At 41.1% G+C, this 18,163-nt stretch overlaps 1 protein-coding gene across 2 annotated transcripts in view; it reads right to left on the reverse strand.

Moving 5' to 3' along the window:
• Positions 1–18,163, reverse strand: part of Sorcs3 (sortilin related VPS10 domain containing receptor 3) — a 601,718-nt gene that overhangs the window by 417,216 nt on the left and 166,339 nt on the right. For both annotated transcript variants that reach the window (XM_074078350.1, XM_074078349.1), the window contains exon 2: positions 1,788–1,855. In XM_074078350.1, the coding sequence (XP_073934451.1) occupies positions 1,788–1,855 (68 nt within the window). The remainder of the gene's footprint in view (positions 1–1,787; positions 1,856–18,163) is intronic.

An 18,163-nucleotide genomic window follows, 5' to 3' on the forward strand; every position in this document is an offset into this window, starting at 1 on the left:
ACTGGCTCTTGGGCACAGCTTTCATTACTTCAGGGCCTCTAGCATTAAGCATGTGGCCCAGGTCCCCTGAGCTTATGTGGCCCATTCCTGGAACCCGCCAAATCTTTTGTGAAACATGGGGTGCCAGGCAGAACTATTTCCCAAAACGAAGACAGAATTTCCTGGCTTGTTTCATGATTTGGCCAAGCAGACTACTTCACAGAAGTGAGGCTTGGAGTATCACACAGCATCACTGCCCTTGGCCTTCAGCAAAGGTTTCTGAGCTCTAAGTCCCTGGGAAGAACTGTGTGAGTGGAAATTGTCAGACTTTTCATCTGTTAGGGGCATCCTGATAACTTACACCTCTGCCAATTTTCACCGCACAGCAAAATTAAGGATGAGACATCCCATACAAAGAGGAGCAGGCCTCCATTGACCTGAACAGTTAACCCTAACTATTTAATAAATGCCATGACTGCTTTACCCTTCCTGGAGAGAGACTCCAGCTAGCTCTCTGCAAACAAGCAGGTCAGATGAAGAGACATCTATCTAACACCCCAGTCCCTCTGCTCCAACATGGCAGAGGATGGTGACACAGTCAGTTGAGCAGCCTGTTGCTATAATGTCTTCCCCAGTGCTGGCACATGGCAGAGAAAATGAGAGAAAAACACACAACCCTTGAGTCTCATGGCCCTAAGCACAGAGAAACACCACATCACAGTGGCTGGTGAAACTTGCTTTTCCCAGTGTGAGTGCATGCCAGTGTGTCTGTGAGCTTAAGGTGCACAGGAAAGGAAGGGTGTCCCAGTCTAGAGGAACTCCTAGTGTCTTCATTAGAGTCCTATTAGCCTACCCACATAGCGCTCCTCCCTTTGCCTATGTGTCTCCTAACTAGGCACAGGAGAAACAGTGCATATAGCTCATCCTGTCAGGGGCCCAAAAATGTTTTAAGTTCTTTTAATATTAAAAAATATTAACTTTTAGGCTGAAAAAAGACATGCTTTAATACTTGATATTATAGCATGTTTTTCTACCAATTATTATAATACTTTATTTTCTAATACAATTAAAATAAAATTGATATTATTTTATGGGAGAAGAGTTAACAAAGGCAAAAGTTCCTAGACACCACAAAAGTCAGCATGCAGACTTGTATCTGTGTCTTTTCCTACAGATGCTGGCTTCTGAAGAACCATAGCACCTGGATGCAGTGTGTCACATGCCTATAGTCCCAGCTACTCAGGAGGCAGAGGTAGGAGGACCTGGAGTTTGACACCATTCTGAGCAAAGTTAGTGAAACCCTATCTCAAAAACAAAATACAAACAAAAGGGTTAGAGGCATGGCTCAAGTGGTAGAGTACTTGCCTAGCAAGTATGAGGGTTTGGGTTCCATCCTCAGTAACAGAAAATAAAATAAAAATAAACACCACTTTCCAGATGCAATGGATAGGGAAGACCCCATCCCCTGAGTGAAGATAAACATCTCTTGGAGAATCCCTGCTACAGCATCAAAGATCCTCCACCAAAGGCTTCCACTTCTTTAAGGCATGCTTGCCTTAAAGACCAGACCCTACACTCTTCAAACAGAATGAGACACTGCTGGCTGTAGAAGTAACAGGTGCCAAGGTGGATGTGTGACAGGCAGAGTACTAAGGAAATTCACGGGTGGGAGGCTTACCACCCACTAAAGCTGGCTTCCAGGAGGAGGTCAATCTCATGCTCTTTCTGAAACTGGCTTCCCAACTGCTTGGCCCAGTTTTTCACCAGCCTAGTCAGAGCAGCTCTTTAAGAAGCTCTAATCCACTTACCTCCACAGAGAACTCTCAGTCACGCTTCCCAGGTTGAAGTCGTACAGCTTCGTCAGGATCAGAATGACCTGCAAGGGACAGGGTGAGGGCAGAGGAGAGGGACAAAGGGGGAAAAAGGAAGCTCACTTTAGTCTGTGCAGCGGTATACAGCGCATCTTGTATCACCCAGAGGAGGACTTAGTGTTTATCCTTTGAGTTGAGGGGTATTATAGGATCAAGCAAGGGGGAAATCATTAATTTAGTGCCTCCCCATAACTGGTAGCATTTATTTTAATCTTGACAGTCTTTGCATTTGAAATAGAACATGCCAACAGTAATTAACTGGGTATCAGCAGTGGCTCCTCCACATCTGTCCTTCCTCAAGGTCAGGCCCAGGCCAGCTGGCTTCATTCACCACCAAGGCCACCCAGAGATCAGAGGAAGAGCTTGCTTTTGATCTCAAGATGACTCTGATGTACAGAATCAGATCTAAAAGGGTATGAAGTAACTAGGTCTATTTCATTCTCTCTGTAGCAGAGGTTCAAAGAGATTTTGTGTTTCTATTAGTAGGGCCTTAGCAGGCATAAATACCTGAATGGCAGTAGGCTCAGTCCTCAACATCCTCTGATGCTATCTGCCATAGCCTACCAGGTAGTAAGCAGGTTACTGGACTTCGCTGAACTCCAGGACCACGTTCCTGACTCCAGTTGAAGTGAAGAAATCCAGAAAACTAGAGCCCCTGTAAATAGGGTTAGTAGTTTTCTGAACTAGCCTTGGATTGACCAGTCTGTTCCCATGGCCTTTACACTTCACTGCTGGGAAGTTGCATATCAGACATTGCCATCCCTGCCTGCCAAGTGCCTAGACAGTGGCATGACATTCTATCTCCAAGAATGCTAAGTGTCCATATGTGAATCAATTTTAATCAAAACACAGGTGTACATTCCTGTCTACATGAATGATAATCCAGTTACACATAGTTGGGTTTATCCAAATTTAGTGCACAACTTGTTTCACTTTTCTCAGCAACTTCCCATTCACAATTTAACTTCCTCCAGTTCATCTGCACTGCAACCATTAAACTCTTCCCAAGATAATGAATTTCTGCTACCAAGATGGGACTTTCCCATTCTAGGTATCCATTTAAGATTAAAGAAAAATAATCAGCCATTGTACTGAACATTTTTATGGCATTTAACTAACTATAAAATGCTCACTGTGAGATTTATTCTCATCCAGCACTCCATGGGGTCAGTCAGTTCCATTTCCCTTTCTTCTATGTAAAGTTAAGAAAAAATATTAAAGGCAAGTGATATGACCCACTACAGGTCAAACAGCATCCATGGCAAAGTTGGGATGAGACACTGAACTTGTGTGAAAAGCCATTTCTAGAGGCTCAGGTTTCCTCACAAGTAGTGTCCTTGCTTGGAAGTGGCAGGTTGAAAAGAAGCAAACATCAAGGGCGTGGCTATTTCTTAAAAAGTAGAATCTACCAAGTACAACAGCAAGAAGCATGTAACTTAGGCAACAAATTGCTCTCCATGGTCCCTCAGTGGTCTTGTGCCTGGACAGTGGCATGTTTTCCCATTCATGGCTAGTTTTCTCATTTGTTAAAGCCAGAGCCTAATCAGGTCCACAGACTTGCTCACACTCTTCCCAACCAAATTCCTAGCAATGTGCCAGATAATATCTGTTTGTTGAATTCATGTACACTCACACAGACTTACACACACATACACTAACACGCACACACAATAGACTTCTCCTCCCTTTCATTTGATCTTCTTAAGTCTTTCTCAAAGTTACTGCTTAAAAGTCTGGGTAGCTATGAGCAAAGCCATCCCAAATTCTGAGAAAACAAGCACAAAGCTATGAATAAATCAGACTGACCATCCAGGGCTCTGCAGGAGCAAATCAGATCACTGCATTTTCTTCCAACATTAGATTAGACCTCCAAGAATATTAAACAGTGTCCAAAAGGCTCAAAATCTGGGTACAGAGATGTTGGTTAGGTTCCATTGCTCATGCCTGTAATCCCAGCTACCTGAGAGTCAGAAATAGAGGAATCTTAGTTTTGCCAGGTGGGGTAAAAACATCAGTGCAACACTACCTCAAAGAACCAGCCATGTATGTCATGGTGGTTCACGCCTCTAATCCAAACTCTGCAGGAGGCAGTGGTAGAAGGATTGAAGTCAGAGGCCTGAGACCTTATCTGAAAGATAACTGAAGCAAAAAGGGCTGGAGATGTGGCTCAAGTGGTAGACCACTTGCCTAGCAAGTATGCAGCCTTGAGTTCAAAATCCTAACACCACCCCTCAAAAACAAAAGCAGCAGCAGAGATGTCGAGGTTAAGGGTTCCTCCCACTTAATCCAACAGAGCTTCTAACTACTGAATCTGGAAAACTCTTTTTCCCTAAACTTGGAGCACCCTCCTTTTCTTCCCCTTTCTTCATCTTTCCTTTCTTTACTCTACCTCCTTTCCAACTACCTCCCTCTTTCATCTATTGAGTGACTACAATATACAGGCAACTGGGCAACATGTTGAAGATACAGAAACACAAGATCCATATCCTGCCTTCCAGAAATTCAGTCTACTAAAGGGGAACCCTCACACAAATGAGCAGGCAGTTCCCTACAGAGAGCAGCAGGTGCTATGGTGGAGGATACAGAGAGAAGCATGGGAAGACTGAAGAACCAAAACCAGGAAATGGGAGTTATAGTGACACCACCCATTTCATTACAGTGAGATCATTATCTAAACAAGGAACCAATCCTTTAACTCAAATGTAGCTCTGTGAACAAAGCAGGCAGTAGAAGAGACATGAGGGGGCTGCTTCAGCAAAGTTAAATCAGCATTGCCCAGAGGAAAGATCACAACACGGGAAATTTAGGGGCTGAAAGTCTCCTTTCTTCTGGAGCCTCACACAGAAGAACATTAATAGAGCTACAAAGAGCTATGAAAATGTAACCGTTAGGCTTAAAACATCCTGTACTGAGCAAACAAAGTCAAGAGTGAAAGCAAACCTGCCTGCTGCCCCTGGCCTCTCTTTCCACTCAGAGCCTTCCAGAGACTTCCAGAGAGGAGAGAATAACAGGGAAAAAAACTGAAAGTAGATGCAGTAAGCCCATCGAACAGAGCTTAGGCTGTTGGGCAATTACTCAGAGCAGAAAAAGAGATGCACTAGTGGATGGGTGAAGCATGCAGGCTAGGAAGAGAGGCTAGTCCTGGATCCAGAGCAAAGCCTCCAGATGATGCCTCCAGAATGGGATTCGAATACAGAAAGGCAAACAGCAGGTGTCTAATAAATCCCTGCTATGTGCTAAATAATATACTGGGTGATTCTCAATCCTCACCACAACCTCTGGGACAAAGCTGGCATTATATTAAATCTAAGTTTTACAGATGAGGAAATGTGACCAAGGTTAAGCCAATAGCTTCCATGGCATCCAACCAGCAGGAGATAGAGCCAGCATCCCAGCAGGCCTATGACTCAGCCTGGCTAGTTTTGCTACAATGCAGTGCTCCTCCATGTGGTGATGTTTGTAGGTTGATATACAAGGCAGGAAGCAGGAACACGGAGAGGAGAAAAACATCCCCTTGCCCTCAAGGAGTTTATCATTCATTCATGAACTCCACAAATGTTTACTGAGCACTTCTTATGGGAATTGGAAAGACACCTGCTAAATTCAGGAAATCAGAGAGAGATACAGAACTCAAGGCCCAGGGGTGAAGATAACTTTCATTCTCTTTTTTGTGGAGAGAGAAATGGGAAATAGAGATGTGTGATGAGAAAAGAACCAGACAAATAGTTAAGAAACCTGGTTTGTCAAGTAAGTATTTTTTTGACCTAACTATCTATAGACCTAGGGGGATTTCAGACAACAAGACAAATGAAAGTAAATTGGAATAATTCATGAATAAATAGGACTTCCGTCTGCTCATAAGCTGTACACACATACATACTTACACATGCATAGAATAGAGAAGACAGAAATCTGCATGTGTGTCTAAATACAGCTGGAAAAGTAATGTATAGTTATGGGCACATATAACTCTATTTTAAATTGGCACCTGACCTCTCTAGAACAACATTCTGTTTACCTGTGGTTTACATCTTTTACCACACTGGGTCAATATGACCTCTCTGTATGCCTGACTGCTCTGTGAGACTTTGACCCCTTTGAGGTCAGAAATCAGGTCTCATTCAACTCTGTACTTCCAATGCCAAGTACACATGGCAGGTATTATACAAGGTCTTTGGGATGAATTATAAATGTATGACAATAAAAAGGATGAGATGATGAATGCATAAGAGAGGTGTGGATAATGCAGTGTAAGAGTTGAAAAGAGGAAGCAATTAAGTCCAGAAAATGTGATCAGCAAAGTCTTCATGAAGAAGGTGTTGTAAGAGCTGGCCTTAAAGTGTGCAAGGAATTTGGATATACTGAAGTAGAGCCTGTTGCTTACCTGCTTTAAGTCTCTTTCCTCCTTTTTAACTTGGCCAGGGGTAGACAGAAAAGGATAGGGGAAGGGCATGATTCCAGGGATGACAAACAGCATGGATGCAGCGCTGCACAGGCCCTGAGGGGAACAACTGCATATATGAGCCTCTCTGGGACATGGCTGGGCTGTGCCAAGAAGGGAAAGAAAGCATGGACAACACTGAAAGGCATGGGAAGAACAGAGGAACCATGACTCAGTGTGGTCAACTGTGGGTTAAGAAAAAGTTTTATCCAAGGCATGGTGGCTCACCCTGTAAACCTAGCTATTCAAGAGGCAAAATCTGGAGGTTCATGATTCCAGGCACAAGACCCCATCTCAACCATTAGCTAAGGTGTCCAAAGCCTGTCAGCCCAGCTATGTGGGGAGGCATACATAAAAAGATCCCAGTTGAAGTCAGCCAGGGCATAAAGCAAAAATCCTATTTGAAACACACACACACACACACACACACACACACACACACACACACACACAAGGAGCTAGTGGTGTGGTTCAAGTGGTAGACCACCTGCCTAGCAAATGAAAGTTCCTGAGTTCAAACCCCAATACTGAAAGAAAAAAAAAAGTTTTGTAAGAGGAAGAAGGTAAAGACACCGAGAGACTATATTATAATAATAAACCATACACACATAATGACACATATCTACATATATGCACAAATATAAATGTATATGAATGATGTGATGTGGCACATCACATCACTGTGTCAATCAGTTTGTTGACAACATACTTCATTTTCTTGTCCCTAATTGGTAAGCTCCTCATATCTTCTGCTGTCTCCAGATACTCAGGCCAGCTACAGACACATGCAATGCCAGCAACTAATGCCTTTATTTCTCACTCCCTCTCTTCTCTTTCACTCATCTATTCTTGTCCTATATTGTGCCACACACAGTATAAGATAAAGTGATCAAAAGAGAAATGGTTTCTGTCATCATAAAATGTAGTCTCCTTTACCTGCAGAATTCATGATTACTAATTGGTGTTAGAACCAAGAGCTCAACTCTCACCAAGGTTGGGAACAGTGGTATTTGGAGCAAGGTGCTTCCAACACTCTTCATGTGTGGTTTCCTATATGACAGGAAGTACCCACACTCAGAAGTTTCTGCCTCTACTCCACCTAAGAACCCTCCTAAATTTTCCAAGTCTAACTTCACTAACCCTCTGCCTCCTGGATGGGGCTTGCCTGACAACACAGAAAGAACAAGTGCTTGGAGCCACAGGCTGCACTCAAAATCCAGTCAGATTTCCTGAAAGGGAGATGATAATAACACATGATTTGCTGGGGAGTGGATTCTGATCCCATCTTCCATTCCAGAGCCCAGATGCAGTACAGGAGGCTACAAATCAGAGCCTGGTGCTCACCTGGCTATTCAACTCAGCTCGGGAAGGCAGGCAGGAAGCCCCAGGGGATTCCTGTCCTCTGAAAGGATAATGCATAATCAGCAAATTCATAAATCACTACGCTCCTGCCCGTGAGCACAGTCAGTGAAGTGAGGACCTTTAATGCCGGTAAAATTTTACTCTGAAGGAAAATTACTTTAGTTCATTAAACCTTCCTGAAATCTTGGTGCCTTTAAATCCACAGGGCTCTCTGCACATACCCCTCCACTTCCCCCTCACTTCTTTCTTTTCTTTCTTTCTCTCTTTCTTTCTTCCTTCCTTCATTCCTTTCTTTCTTCTCTCTCTCTCTCTCTTCTTTCCTCCCTCTCTCCCTCCCTCCTTCCTTCCTCCCTTTTTCTTTCTTAATATATAATAATTGTACATATTTATGGAATACAGCATATCTCAACACATGTATACAGCATATACCAATCAATCAGAATAATGAACATTTATTTCCATCTGCTTATCATTTCTTTATGTCTGGAGACTGAGTTAAAGAACTGTTAAGTCATATCTGGAACAAAGCGGTAAGAAGTAAAGGGGACTATACCTTCTTATTTTTCTCCCAACCAGATAGTTCTTTGCCCCACTGAATGTAATAGAGACCTGCTAGCTTTCTTTATCTGGAGCAATCAACAAGTCAAGATGCCGTACATATACCTTGGGAATACCTGCAAGGGTGAACTTTAAGTCTCAGCCTACTCTTGTGAATCCCAGCACCCTCCTCCCACCTATGGGAACCTCCTTTGGGTAGTAGAAACTAAGTATCTATATCCAGAGCCTAACCATCCCACAGTACAAGGATGTCTAGGAACCCACTGGTGTTCAGCATAATATAAACAGTGATTCCTGCCCATCACGAGTTTACAGTCTAGTTGGGAGAACAACATATTAATTAGTACAAGAGATAACAACTTTGTCAGTATGAAATTTGACAACACTGTGAGGCCTTCTCCCTGGTGTCTTGAAGGTAGTATCATCAACTCTGTGACTCAATACAGAACCTCAGCATGACCCATGATTTCTTCCTTAATCTACACATAGCAAAGCAAACACAGTTTTCTGATCTGTACACAGCCTACCACAATGCCCAGTTCAGGTCCCTAACACTTTTTCATTCATTCATCACACCAACATGTATGGAATGCTTCCTTTCTGTCAAGTGCTATATACTCAACAGAGAAGAAAACAAACTGGCATCTTTGCCCTCATGAAGTTTATATTCTAGAATGGGAGATAAACAAAAAAAAAAAAATCAGTAGTCTGAGGATAGTGAGTCCCAAGGGATGAGGAGGAAGAGACAATAAGCAAGGAGGACAAGGGGAGGTGCTAATGTACAAGGTTGGTCCTGGGGGAATGGAGATGCAGAGGCAATTAAGGAGATCAGGAAAGGCCTCCATGGGAAGCTGGCCTTTGAACAGACTCTTGAGTGAGGTGAGAAATTAGGTCATGTGTCTGCTAGGTAGTAAATATTACAGGAAGAAGTAGCCAGTGAAAGATCCTGAGGCAGGAATGTGTCTGGCATTTTCAAGGAACAGCAGGAAGGCTACTGAAGCTATAACTGAGCAAGGGAAAAGCCTTAAGAGATGATAGGGGAGGTGAGGATTCCAAGATGGCAGCTAGAAGGAGGAAGCAGAAAGCGTGCCTCCTATAGTGAAATCTTGGAGAGACGCTGGAGACACACCTTGCAGGCAAAACCACCAAGAAGAGGCAAAACTTTGACCCCTCCACACCTACAGCCGGCCCAGAGCATCTCCACTTCATGTTAAACGGAGAAACCAGGAGGGCCCCTGGGCCGCCAGTTGCCCGCATCCAGACAGCTTAGGATGATGAGGACAAGCTTACTGTTGATTAGTACACTAACACTCCCTGTTTATACCTTTGAAACTTTTTTGTTTGATTCCTTGTTTTGTTTTTTCCTACTTGTCTGTTTATCTCTTTTTCCCTTTTTCTTTAACTTCTTGCTTTCCATCTCCTCTGACCCTTCCATTCTAAATGTTACCATTGTTATTATTACAAGCTAGAAAATACTTAATTGCACACAGTACAGGGACAGTAACAACACCAAGGACAGTGACGGGAAGACAGAAAAAACAGGGAAACCAGTTTCCCCACAGCAAAAAATTAGTACAGGAACCAGAGGGCAATGAAGAAAACAGATACTCAAGTCCAGACTCCAACAAAATGAAGATAAACTATGCCAAAGAACCCAGTGAAGCCCACAAGAATAATTTGAAAAAAGACATACTACAGGTACTCAATGAGAATTTTATAGAGATGATACTGGACATGGTCAACCAAAATGTACAGGAGACACTCAAGAAATTCCAAGACAACAAAAATAGAGAATTTGAAAAAGCAAAAGAAGAAATAAAGGAAACCATAGAAGCACTGTATAAACACCAAAGTGAAACAGAGAACACAATTAATAAACAGATAAATGAACTCAGAACAAAAATAGACAACATTAAAGAGGAAACCACCCAGGATATGGAAAACCTCAGAAAAAAGAACGAAACAGAACTGCAAAACAAAACAGAAGACCAATCCAGCAGAATAGAACAAACAGAAGACAGAATCTCAGAACTTGAAGATGAAATGGTAATAAAAGGAAAAACCAAAGAACTATTAATTAAACAACTCAAGACTTGTGAAAAGAAAATGCAAGAACTCACCAACTCCAACAAAAGACTAAACTTGACCTTGTATGTACATATGTCTAATAAAACAATAAAAACAATAAAAGAAAAAAAAAGACCAAACTTGATAATCATGGGCATCGAAGAAGGAGAAGAGGTGCAAGCAAAGGGAATGAGTAATATATTCAACAAAATAATAACAGAAAATTTCCCAAATCTAGAGAAATCTATTCCCATACAGATGCAAGAGGCCTCCAGATCACCAAACAGACCAGATCAAAATAGAACTACCCCACGACATATCATCACTAATAAAACAAGTACAGAAACTAGGGAAAGAATACTGAAGGCTGTAAGAGAGAAAAAACAAGTAACATACAGAGGTAAACCCATCAAAATCACAGCAGACTTCTCAACAGAAACATTAAAAGCAAGACAGGCTTGGCGTGAGACCTTCCAGGCACTGAATGAAAATAACTTCAACCCCAGGATACTCTACCCAGCAAAACTATCATTCAAAATAGATGGAGCAATAAAAGTCTTCCATGATAAGCAGAAACTAAAACAATATGTGACCACAAAGCCACCACTACAAAAGATTCTTCAAGGGATTCTGCACACAGAAAGTGAAACCCAACTTAACCATGAAAAGACAGGCAGCACCAAACCACAGGAAAAGAAAAAGCAAGAAAGTAGAGATTAACCTCAACTTAGGTACACACAATCAAACCTACAAACAACTAAGACAACTAAATGACAGGAATCACCATATATCTATCAGTACTAACGCTTAATGTTAATGGACTTAATTCACCCATCAAAAGGCACCGCTTAATGAAATGGATTAAAAAGGAAGATCCAACAATTTGTTGCTTACAGGAGACCCATCTCACTGACAGAAATAAGCATAGGCTTAGGATGAAAGGCTGGAAGAAGATTTACCAAGCCAATGGCCCCTGAAAGCAGGCAGGAGTAGCCTGTTTACTTATCTCTGACAAAGTAGACTTCAAACCTACATTGATCAAATGAGATAAAGAAGGACATTCCATACTAATAAAAGCGGAAATAGACCAAAAGGAAATAATAATCATCAACCTGTATGCACCCAATGTCAATGCATCCAATTTCATCAAACATACCCTGAAAGCCTAAAAGCATATATAAACGTCAACTCAGTGGTTGTGGGAGACTTTAGCACCCCATTATCTTCAATAGATAGGTCATCCAAACAAAAAATCAGAAAGAAATCCAAGATCTAAAATATACAATAGATCAAATGGACCTAGTTGATGTCTACAGAACATTTCATCCAACTTCTACACAATATACATTCTTCTCAGCAGCCCATGGAACCTTCTCCAAAATAGATCATATCCTAGGGCACAAAGCAAGCCTCAGCAAATATAAGAAAATAGAAATTATACCGTGCATACTATCTGATCACAATGCAGTAAAAGTAGGACTCAACAACAAAAATAAAGACAAAAAAACATGCAAACAGGTGGAAACTAAATAACTCATTACTTAATGAACAATGGATCATCGGTGAACTAAAAGAGGAAATTAAAAAGTTCCTGGAAGTCAATGAAAATGAAAACACAACCTACCAGAACCTATGGGACACAACAAAGACAGTCCTGAGAGGAAAGTTTATAGCCATGAGTGCATATATTAAAAAGACAGAAAGATCCCAAATCAATGACCTAATGATACATCTCAAACTCCTAGAAAAACAAGAACAAGCAAATCCCAAAACAAATAGAAGGAGAGAAATAATAAAAATAAGAGCTGAAATCAACGAAATAGATACCAAAAAAACCATACAAAGAATTAATGAAACAAAAAGTTGGTTCTTTGAAAAAATAAACAAGATCAACAGACCCCTGGCAAACCTGACTAAAATGAGGAGAGAAAAAACCCAAATTAGTAGAATCAGAAATGCAAAAGGGGAGATAACAACAAACACCATGGCAGTCCAGGAAATCATCAGAGACTACTTCGAGAACCTATATTCAAATAAATTTGAAAATCTTAAAGAAATGGACAGATTTCTAGATACATATGATCATCCAAAACTGAACCAAGAGGAAATTAATCACCTGAATAGATCTTAACAGAAAATGAAATTGAAGCAGCAATCAAGAGTCTCCCCAAAAAGAAAAGTCCAGGACCTGATGGAGTCTCTGCTGAATTCTATCAGACCTTTAAAGAAGAACTGATACCAACCCTCCTTAAACTGTTCCACGAAATAGAAGGGGAAGGAAAACTGCCTAACACATTTTATGAAGCCAGTATTACACTTATCCCAAAACCAGGCAAAGACACCTCCAGAAAGGAGAATTATAGGCCAATCTCCTTAATGAACATTGATGCAAAAATCCTCAACAAAATAATGGCAAACCAAATTCAACAACACATCAAAAAGATTATTCACCACAACCGAGTAGGTTTCATCCCAGGAATGAAGGGGTGGTTCAACATACGAAAATCAATAAATGTAATAAACCACATTAACAGAAGCACAGACAAAAAACACTTGATCATCTCAATAGATGCAGAAAAAGCCTTTGATAAGATCCAATACCATTTCATGATAAAAGCTCTAAGAAAACTAGGAATAGAAGGAAAGTACCTCAATATTATAAAAGCTATATATGACAAACCTACAGCCAGCATAATACTTAATGGAGAAAAACTGAAACCATTCCCTCTAAAATCAGGAACCAGACAAGGATGCCCACTATCTCCACTCCTATTCAACATAGTACTGGAATTCCTAGTCAGAGCAATTAGGCAAGAAGAAGGAATAAAAGGAATACAAATAGGTAAAAAAAAACCTGTCAAAATATCCCTATTTGCAGACAACATGATCCTATACCTTAAAGAACCAAAATCTCTACTCAGAAGCTTCTAGACATCATCAATGGCTATAGCAAGGTAGCAGGATATAAAATCAACATAGAAAAATCATTAGCATTTCTATACACTAACAATGAGCAAACTGAAAAAAGAATGTATGAAAACAATTCCATTTACAATAGCCTCAAAAAATATCAAATACCTAGGTGTAAACCTAACAAAAGATGTGAAAGACCTCTACAAGGAAAACTATACACTTCTGAAGAAAGAGATTGAGGAAGACTATAGAAAATGGAGAGATCTCCCATGCTCATGGATTGGTAGAATCAACATAGTAAAAATGTCGATACTCCAAAAAGTAATCTACATGTTTAATGCAATTCCCATCAAAATTCCAATGACATTCATTAAAGAGATTGAAAAATCTACTGTTAAATTTATATGGAAACACAAGAGGCCATGAATAGGCAAGGCAATACTCAGTCAAAAGAACAATGCAGGAGGTATCACGATACCTGACTTCAAACTATATTACAAAGCAATAACTATAAAAACAGCATGGTACTGGCACAAAAACAGACATGAAGACCAGTGGAACAGAATAGAGGACCCAGATCTGAAGCTACACAACTATAACCAACTTGTCTTTGACAAAGGCGCTAAAAATATATGATGGAGAAATAGCAGCCTCTTCAACAAAAACTGCTGGGAAAACTGGTTAGCAATCTGCAAAAAACTGAAACTAGATCCATGTCTATCACCCTATACCAATATTAACTCAAAATGGATCAAGGATCTTAATATCAGACCACAAACTTTAAAGTCAATACAGGAAAGAGTAGGAAATACTCTGGAGTTAGTAGGTATAGTTAAGAATTTTCTCAATGAAACCCCAGCAGCACAGCAACTAAGAGATAGCATAGATAAAAGGGACCTCATAAAACTAAAAAGCTTCTGTTTATCAAAAGAAATGGTCTCTAAACTGAAGAGAACACCCACTGAGTGGGAGAAAATATTTGCCAACTACACATCAGACAAAGGACTGATAACCAGAATATATAGGGATCTTAAAAAACTAAATTCTCCCAAAACTAATGAACCAATAAAGAAATGGGCAAGTGAACTAAACAGAACTTTCTCAAAAGAAGAAATTCAAATGGCCAAAAAACACATGAAAAAATGCTCACCATCTCTAGCAATAAAGGAAATGCAAATTAAAACCACACCAAGGCTCCACCTCACCCTGCTAGAATAGCCATCATTAGCAACACCACCAACAACAGGTGTTGGCGAGAATGTGGGGAAAAAGGAACCCTCTTACACTGCTGGTGGGAATGTAAACTAGTACAACCACTCTGGAAAAAAAATTTGGAGGCTACTTAAAAATCTAAACATTGATCTACCATATGATCCAGCAATACCACTCTTGGGGATATACCCAAAAACTGTTGACACAGGTTACTCCAGAGGCACCTGCACACCCATGTTTATTGCGGCACTATTCACAATAGCCAAGTTATGGAAACAGCCAAGATGCCCCACTACTGACGAATGGATCAAGAAAATGTGGTATCTATACACAATGGAATTTTATGCAGCCATGAAGAAGAACAAAATGTAATCATTCGCTGGTAAATGGATGGAATTGGAAAACATCATTCTGAGTGAGGTTAGCCTGGCCCAAAAGACCAAAAATTGTATGTTCTCCCTCATATGCGGACATTAGATCAAGGGCAAACACAACAAGGAGATTGGACTTTGAGCATATATATGATAAAATCGAGAGCACACAAGGGAGGAGTGAGGACAGGTAAGACACCTAAAAAAATTAGCTAGCATTTGTTGCCCTTAACGCAGAGAAACTAAAGCAGATACCTTAAAAGCAACTGAGGCCAATAGGAAAAGAGGACCAGGAATTAGTGAAAAGGTGAGATCAAAAAGAATTAACCTAGAAGGTAACACACACGCACAGGAAATTAATGTGAGTCAACTCCCTGTATAGCTATCTTTATCTCAACCAGGAACACTTGTTCCTTCCTATTATTGCTTATATTCTCTCTTCAACAAAATTAGAGATAAGGGCAAAATAGTTTATGGTGGGTATTGAGGGGGTGGGGGGGAGAGGGAGGGGGTGGAGTGGGTGGTAAGGGAGGGGGTCGGGGCAGGGGGGAGAAATGACCCAAGCCTTGTATGCACATATGAATAATAAAACAATTAAAAAAAGAGAGATGATAGGGGAAAGACTGAGAGGTTCAGATCACACCAGGCCTCATGAGCCACCATAAGGACTTGGACTCTCATAACAAGAGAGGAAACTACTATAAATAGAGGATTTAAGTTGAAGAGGTTACTGTGGCTGCTGTGTTGAGAAACGCGCTGAGAGGACAAAAGTGAATTAAGAGGTGACTATAACCATCAGGGTGAAATGTGACATAGTTGAATGACAGCAATACCAGAGGAGAACGGGAACAAACAGTGGTGAGATCTAAATTTGTTTGGAGAAAGAAGTCAAAAAGATTTGCTGACACACTGGATACAGGTGTGAACAAGACAGTACTCAAGGAAGACCCTTAGCTGTTGGAGCTGAACAATGGGATGCAAAGAGCTGCCAAATGATGAGATGAAGTCTATAGCAAAAGAAGGGTCAGGGAAGATTGGAAGTTTACCTTTGGATATCACATGTGAGATGCCTAAGAGATACCATTTAAATGGAGAAATCAAATAGTGAGCTGGATAATTGAGTCTAGAGCTCAGGGAAGAGAGTCCGGGATGGAGATATCAGTTTGGAATCTGCCAAAGTGACAGTGTTTAAAAACCAAAGGCAGATTCAGTCAGCAAAAGATGGAGTGTGAACAGGGAAGAGATGAGGACTGAACAATGGGGAATTTTAGCAAGAAAACTAATGTTTGGATTCTCAAACTGGCATAATGCAAGGGGGACAGGGAAGAAAAGTATACTGAGGCGTGAAGAGGATTGAAGTACGTCTCTCACACACACACACACACACATGTAAAGAGAGCATAATGAAGCCCACCAAGTACTATTTGAAAAGGGGGGAGGAGGGAAGATGGAAATATAATGGAGGAGGTAAACTAGTTCAAAGTACACTGTACAAAAGTATGGGATTATCACAATGAAAACACCTTCAGCCAGGTGCTGGTGGCTCACACCTATAGTCCTAGCTACTTTACAGGCTGAGGTCAAAAGGGTCAGAAGACAGCCTAGGCAAAAATTTCTCCATACCCAATCTCAACCAACAGTGGGTATTGTGGCATGCATTTGTCATCCCAGCCACTGCAGGAAGTGTCAAATAGGAGGAACATAGTCCAGCCCTGCCTGGGTAAAAAACGAGACCCTATCTCCAAAATAGCCAGAGCAAAAAAGGCTCAAGCAATAGAGCGTCTGCCTAGCAAGTGTGAAGCCCCGAGTTCAAACCCCAGTGCCACTGGAAAAGAAAGGAATCCCCTCCTATCATATTGTTAATGTATGAATGATTTTAATAATAATAAATTGGCATAGTGGTTGTTTGTGTTCACTGTGAATGCTCACAATGAAGTTTACTATGAGGAGTCTCAGGAATCAAGACACATGAGATAGCCTCTTCCACTGAGTCCAGTCAGTCTCTGTCCCCAGCCATCCCTCCTCTGTGGCTCTTGAAAGTGGCCATTGTAGCAGAGATGGAGACTTTGCTTCATCATGGCAGACATGGATATCATCACCACTGCACCCCTAATGTGAGAAATTAACACTGAGTCTCAACATAACCAGTGGCGGAATGGTGACATTGAACACCACCTATGTCATGGAGCAATTTCTTCTGATTGGAATTGCCTTCCCTGCCTGCAGCATTATGCTAGAACCAAAATCTTTCTACTTCCAAACTCCTCCTTCATGGCCATGGTGTCCCACACAGCATAACTTCCAACAAGGAGCTCATGAGGCAGCAGATGAAGAGCAAGGATGGCAATGTCTGTGGAATTCTCTGGTCTTGCCCAGACCTGACCACCCAGAAGCAGCTGGCCTGACACCATGGCGGAAAGGACTTTTGGAGACTCAGTGGCACCAAAGCTGGAAGTCAATGCCCTTGTGAGGTTGTGGTACTGTCTTCCAGGAGGTAGACTCCAACAGTCTACTGAGTGGACAGAATACAAAAGTGTGACAACTGAAGGTCAAAAGTACAGTTGCTCCTCTCCATGTTATGCCTGATGAGCCATCACAAAATATTTTCTTCGTGTCCCCATAGGGCTGGTCTTTGCTGATAGAGTAGTCTTGGTTCCCAAGGAGGATCTGCCACCAGAAGACAAAACATCCCTTCTAGTTTTCTAGAAGCTAAAACTAATAATTATCTGAGCATCTCCTGCTACAACAGGTTAGCTGGGGTGATTTCTCATTATTATTAATGGGAAATAGATGCTATTATACAACGAGGACAGAGAATGATATATGAAACCTCCCATTGTTATTATGCATCTAATTAATTTTGAATCCTCTCATTATTTTCAAGTCCTGGAGTAAAAGTTAATGGAAAACTACTGTAATAAAAGCAACTATTAAGGATGCAGACCTTTCAGGAATGAAGGTTCAGATTGCTCCACGACACCACCATGTGAAAGTCCTCAGCAGCTGAGAAGCTCTCTAGGACAAAGGAAACTTTAAACGGGCAGCAAAAGAAGAATGTCAAGCTGGCCTACCAACTATGCCTCATGACAGTGACAGAAATGACTTTTATGACAACTATGCATACTTTCCTTGCTTGCTTTTATGTGTATGGGCACATATACAAAAGATAGTTGATAGATGATAGGTACAAAGAAAGAAAGAGAGAAAGGAAAGAAGGAAGGAAGGAAGGAAGGAAGGGAGGGAGGGAAGGAAGGAGGGAGGGAGGGAAGGAGGGAGGGAGGGAATATAAGTAGGTAGATAGGTAGGTAGATAAAACAGACAGACAGATAACAGATAGTCGTCCATAATTTTTTCTTTCTTTTACTCTCTATGCACCTTGTATTCTGTAC

This window comes from Castor canadensis, chromosome 7 (genome assembly GCF_047511655.1).
Source record: "Castor canadensis chromosome 7, mCasCan1.hap1v2, whole genome shotgun sequence".
Lineage (NCBI taxonomy): Eukaryota > Metazoa > Chordata > Mammalia > Rodentia > Castoridae > Castor > Castor canadensis.